The following is a 9,974-nucleotide window of genomic DNA, read 5'->3' on the forward strand; positions in this document are numbered from 1 at the left end:
TTACATATGTAAATAATTAATTAAAAGGTATTGTTATACTACGTTATATGAAGTGTAGAAAATTTTGGAATAAATGGATTTTGAATTATTAAATTAAAAATATTATATTAAAAAAACTATTCGTTTTTGTTATCTCCATAGCCTTTTTAAATTTTTTTTATGAAAGAAGAACTAACTATTCTTATATTATATGAAATCTAGAAAATTTTTAAATAAATGGAACTTAAATTATTAAATTGAAAATGTTATATTTAAAAAAAGAAAAAAATTAATAAAAAAATATTCTGTACTCTATATTTTTATATCTTAAAATACTATACAATTTTCTTTATGCAACATGTATATAATTGCGTTTTAGAGAAAATTTTTTTTAATCTCTTAATTTTATTAAATTGTAATCTTTATAGAACATTTGTAATACAATTCATATTATGTACCTTTTAAATCCCTTAAATTCATGTTGTTTAATAAGAAAGATTATTTTATATCGTTATAAATTATATTATTGACTGATTAATAGTTTTGCAAATGCATTTGTACATTATATGTTTTGCTGATTGATGTAAGGTATTTCTAAATATACATATTCTTCTCTGTTAATCTCTTTAAATCTCTTCCAGTCTCTTTTTCTTTGAATTCATATCACTCTTTAATTCCTTCATTTATATCATTATTATTACTTATAAATAACGTAATTGAAGATGTAAACAATATTTTAAAATATTTAATCATATGCTATTTCTCTTGTATGTTATTTTGCACGTATGCACAGGTGAGATGGCGCTAGAACTTATGTTTTTTGCGGTTTATCAGTTTACCATGATTCGTTGTTGTATGTTGAACGAGCAATATCTGGCTTATTTTTATCGTAATATTCGATAAAAATATTATACGTATTATATTTTAGCGTAAATGTCAGAGCAAAATGTGTTTAGTTAATCAATCGCTTCGAACTTAAAAGATGTCTTTTACACACTTATGGAGACTAACACTTCATTTGTTATGTATAATTTCATTCAGATTTCCATTCATCGATAGCGGCGATATCAAACAGTTAACGTTTTGTGAACAGAAATCATCTCGCAGGTAAATAAATACAAATTGCTTTGTGCACATATTTAATGTTGAATTCAATGTACCTGTTACGCATATTTGTAATTTGACCAACATTACTTGAATCAAAATGAATGATAACACCGTTCAATTGTTGTACACCAGCCCATTAAGGTATTTATTATATTATGGAGTGTTTGTATGAACAAATACCTGAAATGATTAAAAAATGTATATGCTTATTAGGTACCATGAAATTTTACTGCGAATTACTTTTTACACTTGTAAGAAGACGTAGAAGCTTTATTATACTTTACTGTATCACTTTTAAAAATACTTTATTTATGGAATAAATTATTATTTTTATTAATTATTGAAACTTTGTAAAATATGTCATGTAAAATAAACACAATCAATCAAAAAAGAGAATTTTATGTTATATAAAGGAGAATTATATTCTGAATATTGTACTACATTCTATTACATAATTTTATTTTTATTTTATTTTATTATATTTGTAGATAAAGCATCATATTATGTATTCAATGTAATAAAATATAATTTTTTATATTTTTTTTGCAGTTTGTTATTTGTAAGTACGTTGGATGGGAAGATATCTGCCTTAGATGCTAACAATCTTGGGGAGAAACAATGGACATTAGAATTTAATGAACCTATGCTATCATCAAATATTCATCATAGAGAAGTAAATAAATATTGAATATATTTTACATTTTTAATATTATGGAGAAATATTAAACTTTCTTTTTGTTATAGCTTAATAATAATGGAAAATGGGTTCGTCTAATTCCATCTTTAAGCGGTGGATTGTATCAATTTGATGAAGAAAGTTTAGAAGCAGTACCAGTATCTGCAAGCCAGTTGTTGCATTCATCTTTCCGTTACTCTGATGATCTAATATTCTCGGGTGGTAGAGAAGTAAAATCATATGGTAAATATTGCTAATATGTATCTATAAATGAATAATTAGTAATATATAAAACATAGAAGAGAAAAATGAAATATGTATTCTTACTAGGTGTTTCAAGCATAACAGGGAAAATTTTATATGAATGTGGTATCAGTGGTTGTATTAACATCACAGATGGAGAAACATATATCAAACAAGAAGTGATCATTGTTCAAAGATTTCAACAAACTGTAAGAGCAGTTGAACCTCGTACTGGTATTGAGAGGTAAATTTCATAAAATATAAAATTCATCAAATGTTGTTAATGAAAAATATTATATTAAATGAATTTACATTGGAATAGATGGAACTTCAGTGTAGGGCAACATGACTTAGTACTTGTTCCTTATTCTGATATGTATTGCCAAAATAAAGTAACACCTCATAGTTTAGATATTGAAATTAAAGTTACTGTACCTGATGGTTTGGTTTGGGCTGTTAATAAGAATGACCCTACCGTGAAATTGTGGCAATATAAGGTAATTTAATTAATTATAGGAATAAAATATATTTGCTAAGCTGTACTGATTACATATATTGGTATTGTTAGTTTGATTCTCCAGTTGTTACTATATGGCGTGAAGATGCAAGTACAAAAGGCAATGGGTATAAAAATTTGAAGGAAATTAATTTATTTGATAGTACACAACGGTTTTGGAGTACAGATTTTTCAGCTAGTCCAGCACTTTATTTGGGCATGCACAACAGGCAGTTATATGTACAAGAAAATACAGAACTCTATAAATCATTAGATGCATCACCAAGGTATATGCAGCATACGAAATATCCATGGCAACCTCACCCTGCTATTGGTATGAGAGCTTGGTTTTATCCTTCATTAAATATGTCTACAAGTATAATATTATGGTAGAACATAATATATCTCAGATAATGTAATTAAACAAGCTCTTTCAGATCATTCAATAAACAATAATAAGGAAGACGATGTATTATTTGAAATAACTGATGCCCAAAGCATCACTGCATTGTCAGTTTTATATAATTCGGAATATGTAAATGGTATATACATATAAAATATTAAGATTTTGTTAATAGTAAAAAACAGACTCATACTTTCAATATTTGGCATTAATTTCTTTGATACAAATTTTTTTTAGGAAATGGATTTTATTTGTATTCAACAGATCAGTTAGAATTGGACAATAACAAACAATGTAATCATACTACTTCAAATTTGATGGTTATCAAAGAAGAACGGAAATCGTTTAAGGAAAATAATACTCAAGGAGAGGATGAGGATACTCCTGTTCAAATTATCATTGTATCATTATGGTATTGGTGGTATGTAAAATGAAATAAAAAAGGTATAAAATATTAATTCTTAACCTAAAATCTTTTCAATAGGAAGGAAGTTTTAATAATATCTATTACTACTGCGATTTTATTAAATTTTATGTTGACACAACGTCTATTAAATGCTACAACAGTTGCTAAAGATGCAGCGTTTCCGGTAAAGAATATTATAAATCTTTTTAATATTATAAAGTTTAAAAATATTAATCTTGAACATGAATTAAAAATATTTATATTTATATGGAATTTTAGCCTTTAATAGTTGAAAGACATATAGAGACAAATAAAAATAACCAACCTACTGATGAAAAGGAAATCGATAATTTTAAATCACGTTATCTCACAGATTTTGAACCAGTGGATTGTTTGGGAAAAGGTGGTTATGGTGTTGTTTTTGAGGCAAAAAATAAAATAGATGATTGCAATTATGCTATTAAAAGGATTGCTCTACCAAACAGGTATAAAATTCTACAGTGTGATTTGATACAGTACAGTCAAACATGAAAAATAAGTACAACCAAATTTACAAGCTCTTCCTTTGTTTTGTTCAACAGTACATATTCAAGAGAACGTGTAATGCGAGAAGTAAAAGCATTGGCTAAATTAGATCATCAAAATATTGTAAGGTACTTTAATGCATGGCTCGAGTGCCCACCCTTAGGATGGCAAGAAAAACATGATCCTCAGTGGATAAACAAGATTACATTGCCAAACTTAGATTTTACTTCAGAAGAAATTCATACGGAAACAAAAATGAATAATTCTGTTTGCATTAATGTCAATCAGACTGATCAATCATCGATAGATAGTGCTTGTGAGGCCTATGAATTGAATAATGATTCGAATGACGATTCCTTTATTGTGTTTGTAAAATCCCAATCAGAAAGTCAGGATGAAAATCTTGTTAGTATCAGTAACTCTACTACTAAGAGTTCTAGTTCATCTCATTCCAGTAACAGAGTTGAAAAAGTAAAGTCAAAAGCTACTAATCGTTCATATTCTGAAAGCATTATATTCAAAGACACTGGCAGTAGAGTGCCAGGAAAAGAAGTGAAGAAAAAACGCCAAAGATCATTTTCTTTAGATCTGAATAATAAGTCGAATACACGTAAATCTCCAAAAATGTTCCTTTACATACAAATGCAATTGTGCCAAAGGTTAAGTCTCAGAGAATGGCTAAAAATGCAGTCAATACGAGATTATCGTCGTGTATTAAACATATTTCAGCAAATAGTTGATGCTGTGGAATATGTTCACTTACAAGGACTTATTCATCGTGATTTGAAGGTAATCTGAAATAATATTTTATTCCGCGAAAGTAAAAATTGTTGTCTTAAACGAAATGAATTTCAGCCTTCAAATATATTTTTCTCTTTCGATAATAAAATAAAAGTTGGAGATTTTGGCCTTGTAACTGCAATAACAGAAGATTACAATGAAGCTCATACTCCTTCAGAGAACGAAGACGTTACATTTAGAAATAATTTACATACCGCATATGTCGGTACTCATCTTTATATGTCTCCTGAACAAATAAATGGTCAGGGCTATAATTATAAGGTCGATATCTATTCTTTAGGAATTATTTTATTTGAACTCCTCATTCCATTTGTTACTGAAATGGAAAGAATTGTTGCCCTTATAAACTTAAGAAAGTCAGTGTTTCCAAAAGATTTCAGTAACGATTATCCGGCCGAGGTAAGGAAATCATATAGTGTATCCTTAAATAATCTTAATTTCTGTTTTGGCTAAAATATATCAATTGTAAACATCTTATTTTTAGTACAATTTGTTGAACATGATGTTAGATGAAAATCCTAGTAAAAGACCTACAATATTAGGCATTAAAGCAAAGCCACCATTATTAAATTATGAAATAGCTAATAACTAACTGAGGACTCAGTATAGATGAAGATACAAAATTGCATTTTGAATTGTCTCAATTAACACAACATTCTTCTGTGATTAGTAATGGTAATAGTGAATCCTGAGAAACAAATTGAATAATTATATTCTCATAATTAGTTGAAATATAAAAAAAGATGTAGCTATACGTCCTGTGTAATGTATTTATATATTATCTTATATTTTTTAATATTATTGTAAATTTTAACGTTATGTTAACAGGGGTACTTGCTTGCCTTGTTTTATTATAAAACAGCATTTATTCGGAATTACCTGAACGAACATCAATTCACGTAAACAATACAAAGCGTGAAATAAATTTATGATTTTTTGGTAAAGATTCATATATTGGCTGTTTTGTCTTATATTAAATAATTGACGCAACATTTTTTGCTATATTGTCTTTAAACTGTAAATATAAGCTGCCATCACTGTAAGACAATACTTGTATAAATATATTTTTTATATTAATTTGTAGCATCTAAATATTTTCCTACAAAAGTCGTATTATTTCATACTACTGTGACTTAGAGAATATTGATATTACCTTCAATATTGTTGAAAGTAGTTATGTCTACTGTTACAATTAGAGATTTATATAAATGTATTTTGTAATAACATTAAAAGAATATGGGAATTTTATTAATTCACTAATTAATACTTCTGTTTTTTATAAATTCTGTATTACAAAATAAGTTATTAGTGTACTAATATGTTAATTATATTATTAATATTACTTCTTGTCCTTTGTCTAATTAAAAAGCTCAGTTATCTTCTAAAATTCTTGATACAACTTCATTTGCAGCTTGCTGACTACCAAGTAATGTTACACCATTCTTAGATAAGATGAAATTTATAGTGGATGTGGGATTGATGTTAAGCATTTGTGGAAGTCTATAAAAACCATGCCTAAAATATCATATGCTTTATTTTATTTCAGTTCTAACTTCTAGTTTTGTAAAATAGTTCATTAATTAATTACCCATTTCGAGCATCCTGAAATATTTCTAATAAACACCAAATTATCAAGAATATGAAACACATGATCACAACTTTACAGATAAGACTCCATTGTTTCCAAATTGTACTTTCAAATTCTAAGAGATCAAAGTTTTTTACAAAACATAAATAAATTATTTTATTTAAAAACGACTGTATTACCTTCACTTTTGTTCATCACAGTAATACCAAATGTAAAGAGAGTTGGACCTAAATCTTTATTTGATTTATTTCTATGATGATAAATATGACACGAATAAAAGTTTTCTATTGTATCACGAGTTATATAGCTTGCAATACTAACGGTACTAACTCGTCCATCATCTTTCAGATTGAAAAAATCATTGCTTGATGGAAAATTAAATATTACAAAATCAATATAAAAAGTACAATAGTGAATTTGACATATTTACTTGTTTCCATAAGATTTTAATAATTTATCCATTATCAACCATAGAACATATGTCTGTTTAGAAAATGTGTGTTCTTTTTCAAGAGGAATTGTATTATAGACACATGATAATTTAAGTTCTTGACCTAAGAGTAATGGTATTTCTTCATAATAATCTAAAATATTATTATGTGGAATTATATTATTGAGTTTTAGATATCTTTATAATACTATATTAAGAATTATTACCAGATATACTAATAGTACGGCTAGAAAATCGGTTGCTACTTATTTCTAGAACTGGTAATGATATAAGATCTATTTCTTTTCCATTTATGTTGAGATATCCAAGAGTAAAACTTATTTGTGGTATGTCTACACAGTTAGAACATATCTTCCCCTATTATAAAAAATTGTGAATTTCATATATGAAACAGATTTTTTCTTTTAAATAAAGTTATTTACTCTCATATCATCACGTATAGCTCCTAAGAATATGTCAGTTCTTGATGTAATTATTGTCTTTGACAAAGTTAAAGGTACATATCTCTTTTCATTTCCATTAATTTGCATATATATGTTTTTACCATCATGAGCTATTACTATTTCAAACCATTCTCCTATTAAAATATGTTCCATACTTTCAATTGCAGTAGAAGTTTCTCCTTGATAAAATTTCAGCTTTACTTTTCCCTCTTCTAACAATAATAAGATATATTTATTGAAGAAATCACCTGGTATTGTTGCTATAAGTCCATTCAGGCTCTCTATTTTTATAGCAATTATAATCTAAATTATAATGATTATAAAATTATTATTAAATAATAGCTTTGAAAATATTATTGATTAAATAGCAATTGTTAATTTCTTACTTGCCAATATTCTATACTTTCTGGACATGATACTGCAACTGAATCTGTTAAACCAATGTTAATAAAACCTTCATTGTCATCTCCCATCAAATATCGAACATTGTTACTACTGGATAAAAGATTTACATATTTTGTACTGTGATTATCCTAAATGATATTTTATATTTAAAATATATTTATTCACTTAATATTGCAGAACTGAATAAATATGAATAACTTTTGATGTATGGAGTTGAACAAGTGCAAAATTAATTGTTAGTTCTTGAATTTGTCCTTGAAATCCTCCGACTTCCATTGCATGATCCAAGTCATATGAAATTGGAATGCATGAAAAAGAAGTAACTTTATGAAAACCATCATCAATACGTAATACTCCATGTGTCCCATATATTGCAATTAATATTACATGCCATTGTCCAATCTAAAAAACAACATAAATCAAATACAAAACAATTAATGTATAAAATAGAACATTTCTTACTTCCAATTTGGTCTCATGAATTAAAGCTAATGTACAGTCAGCAATTTGAGATAAAAGTACTATCTTCCCATTTTGAAGAAACAATTTTACGAAGTCACACATCGATCCTTTACAATCCTTTTCAAAACGATAAATAATCATACCAAAAGGAGACAGTGGTAAAAACCTTAGATACATATGAAGCAACCGTGAAGGTCTTCCAGTTTTGTCATACTGAAGACTACTCCTTTCAGTAAAGTGTACTACTTCATGTAATTTATTTATACATGGTTTAGTAAAACACTGGCGAACTTCAGAAGCTGAACCAACACAAGATGTACCGTTACCACTCGGAGAAGGATTGGTACACATTCGATTTCTCAATTGTGTACCAATCCCACAACTTGAAGTACAAGGTGACCAAACCATCCATGTTGACCACATTCCATTTACTAATAAAAATTGATAATTATAAAATAATTTTTACAGTTTGTACAAGTTATTTCTAGAAAATGTACAATATTGTATTTATATAAAATAACATTCTTACTAGAACAATTATTAATTATACAGCCTTTTATATCTTTGGATGGACCTTTACATGAAGTTCCTTGCAAATTTTGCGTTTCTGAACATAAGCGTTTTCTGGTTTGAACTCCACTACCACATTTTACACTACATGTGCTCCACTCATTCCAATTACTCCAAGTACTCCCTATTGAAAACAATGAGATAATATATAATTTAGAAATTATATTCCATATAAATTAACACTCAGACCTTGGGAATTTATACCTGAGAGTTTCCTGCAGTTAATCCCCACACAGCTTTTCATTTCAAATGCCAAACCACTACACATTAATTTAAAATTTGAAGGAGTTGGACTATTACAAATTCTTGTACGATATTTTTGTCCTTTGCCACAAGTTGCAGTACATACCGACCAAACTCCCCAAACACTCCAACCACCAGAGTCTGAAAATGTTTTATTATTCACATGCATTCATACATTTATATAAATATTCATATGTATTTAATTATTTATTTACTTGGACATCCAATATCATATTTAACACAATTCATAGCATTCCAGTAAAGCATCTTTATAGAAGGTATATAAAAATATTATTTTTAGATTGTTCTTTAAATAACTACAAATTCTATTGTTTATTACCACATTTTTTCCAAGAATCTTTTCTACAACAGAAAATGTACAATCGACAAGAAAACATAATTCTATTAAAGCTGGTAATTTTTTATGAAATTTCTTTACAATTTTCAATTCTCCTTTACGTATAGGATGAGCATTTACAACTGTTTCGTAATCATTCATCATGCATCCTAAAAAAATATTTATTACATTAAATTACATGTAAAATTATATTGATATTCTATTACTTTTGGTTGTACCAGTAATTTGACAATTTTCAATTTGATAACTAGGACCAATACAAGGGGCTCCATTATTTGAAGGCACAGGATTATCACAAGTACGTCGTCTCATTCTTTTTCCTTTAAATCCACATTTCCCAGAACAAGAACCCCATGGACTCCAAAATGTCCAGCCACCATCAATGGGACATGAATTATCAAGTTTTAATCCAAGATTGCAGTAAAGGTTTTGCATTGCATTCATTACATTATCTGCAATAAAAGTATTAACAATATATTAAATTATTAATATGAAACATATCTGATAAATCTTTTACCAGTGGCACCAAGAAAAATCGGTGAAATGAGAAATATTAGGAAAAAGATTGTAGATGGCAAGATTTTCATTATATGTAATAATTTAGAAAATAAAATATAATTATTATTATTGTATTATGTACTAAAAGTACTGAATCATAAAAAAAGTTATAAGTTATATTTTATATTTAGTATATTCCTATTTTAAGCGTAAATTGTTTAATGCATAAAGAGATTCAATTTGAATTCAAACATATTTATCTCCTATGTACCAGATAAATTCAAGCCAATAAGATTCATTAGTTTCGCGTATGCGTATAT

At 27.4% G+C, this 9,974-nt stretch overlaps 3 protein-coding genes across 7 annotated transcripts; 1 reads left to right on the plus strand and 2 right to left on the minus strand.

Moving 5' to 3' along the window:
- Positions 1 to 594: 594 nt before the first annotated feature.
- Positions 595 to 5,713, plus strand: LOC126864721 (eukaryotic translation initiation factor 2-alpha kinase). 3 transcript variants are annotated; one of them, XR_007689318.1, is made up of 14 exons: positions 598 to 1,086; positions 1,636 to 1,759; positions 1,831 to 2,005; positions 2,093 to 2,249; positions 2,328 to 2,502; positions 2,574 to 2,835; positions 2,930 to 3,043; positions 3,142 to 3,325; positions 3,389 to 3,494; positions 3,590 to 3,795; positions 3,892 to 4,624; positions 4,691 to 5,035; positions 5,121 to 5,311; positions 5,465 to 5,713. XR_007689318.1 is itself a non-coding variant. In XM_050616348.1 (13 exons), exons 1-13 carry the CDS (start codon positions 962 to 964, stop codon positions 5,537 to 5,539), a joined length of 2,781 nt encoding a protein of 926 aa, XP_050472305.1. In that variant the 5' UTR covers positions 595 to 961; the 3' UTR covers positions 5,540 to 5,713. The 3 variants fall into 3 exon arrangements, 2 of the variants coding, with proteins under 2 accessions (XP_050472305.1, XP_050472290.1); XM_050616348.1 differs by lacking the exon at positions 5,121 to 5,311 and having other exon boundaries at positions 595 to 1,086; XM_050616333.1 differs by having other exon boundaries at positions 5,121 to 5,713.
- On the minus strand, positions 5,552 to 7,684 carry LOC126864886 (uncharacterized). The gene is made up of 7 exons (XM_050616746.1): positions 7,505 to 7,684; positions 7,098 to 7,421; positions 6,882 to 7,032; positions 6,655 to 6,808; positions 6,404 to 6,588; positions 6,225 to 6,339; positions 5,552 to 6,151 (listed from the first exon to the last, which is right to left on the minus strand). Exons 1-7 carry the CDS (start codon positions 7,589 to 7,591, stop codon positions 6,007 to 6,009), a joined length of 1,161 nt encoding a protein of 386 aa, XP_050472703.1. The 5' UTR covers positions 7,592 to 7,684; the 3' UTR covers positions 5,552 to 6,006.
- Positions 7,685 to 7,717: 33 nt separating this feature from the next.
- Positions 7,718 to 9,893, minus strand: LOC126864805 (coadhesin-like). 3 transcript variants are annotated; one of them, XM_050616591.1, is made up of 8 exons: positions 9,674 to 9,893; positions 9,375 to 9,608; positions 9,139 to 9,305; positions 8,905 to 8,939; positions 8,760 to 8,815; positions 8,515 to 8,679; positions 8,129 to 8,416; positions 7,718 to 7,925 (listed from the first exon to the last, which is right to left on the minus strand). In XM_050616591.1, exons 1-8 carry the CDS (start codon positions 9,741 to 9,743, stop codon positions 7,864 to 7,866), a joined length of 1,077 nt encoding a protein of 358 aa, XP_050472548.1. In that variant the 5' UTR covers positions 9,744 to 9,893; the 3' UTR covers positions 7,718 to 7,863. The 3 variants fall into 3 exon arrangements, with proteins under 3 accessions (XP_050472548.1, XP_050472558.1, XP_050472540.1); XM_050616601.1 differs by having other exon boundaries at positions 7,758 to 7,925; positions 8,152 to 8,416; XM_050616583.1 differs by having other exon boundaries at positions 7,783 to 8,416; positions 9,674 to 9,879.
- Positions 9,894 to 9,974: the final 81 nt, after the last annotated feature.

The sequence above is a fragment of the Bombus huntii genome, chromosome 1, assembly GCF_024542735.1.
Source record: "Bombus huntii isolate Logan2020A chromosome 1, iyBomHunt1.1, whole genome shotgun sequence".
Classification (NCBI taxonomy): Eukaryota; Metazoa; Arthropoda; class Insecta; order Hymenoptera; family Apidae; genus Bombus; species Bombus huntii.

What these genes read in the sequence shown, in the direction of transcription:
- LOC126864721 (XM_050616333.1), top strand. Translation starts at nt 962, where the DNA reads ATGTCTTTTACACACTTATGGAGACTAACACTTCATTTGTTATGTATA. An exon ending in CAAATATTCATCATAGAGAA is followed by an intron (nt 1,760 to 1,830) that starts GTAAATAAATAT and finishes TTTTTGTTATAG; the next exon opens with CTTAATAATAATGGAAAATG. An exon ending in GTAACGATTATCCGGCCGAG is followed by an intron (nt 5,036 to 5,120) that starts GTAAGGAAATCA and finishes TCTTATTTTTAG; the next exon opens with TACAATTTGTTGAACATGAT.
- LOC126864886 (XM_050616746.1), bottom strand. Translation starts at nt 7,591, where the DNA reads ATGGGAGATGACAATGAAGGTTTTATTAACATTGGTTTAACAGATTCA. An exon ending in AAAGTATAGAATATTGGCAA is followed by an intron (nt 7,422 to 7,504) that starts GTAAGAAATTAA and finishes ATTATAATTTAG; the next exon opens with ATTATAATTGCTATAAAAAT. An exon ending in TTTCAGGATGCTCGAAATGG is followed by an intron (nt 6,152 to 6,224) that starts GTAATTAATTAA and finishes ATGATATTTTAG; the next exon opens with GCATGGTTTTTATAGACTTC.
- LOC126864805 (XM_050616583.1), bottom strand. Translation starts at nt 9,743, where the DNA reads ATGAAAATCTTGCCATCTACAATCTTTTTCCTAATATTTCTCATTTCA. An exon ending in AGATTCTTGGAAAAAATGTG is followed by an intron (nt 8,940 to 9,138) that starts GTAATAAACAAT and finishes AAACATTTTCAG; the next exon opens with ACTCTGGTGGTTGGAGTGTT. An exon ending in GTGTTTGGGGAGTTTGGTCG is followed by an intron (nt 8,816 to 8,904) that starts GTATGTACTGCA and finishes ATTAATGTGTAG; the next exon opens with TGGTTTGGCATTTGAAATGA.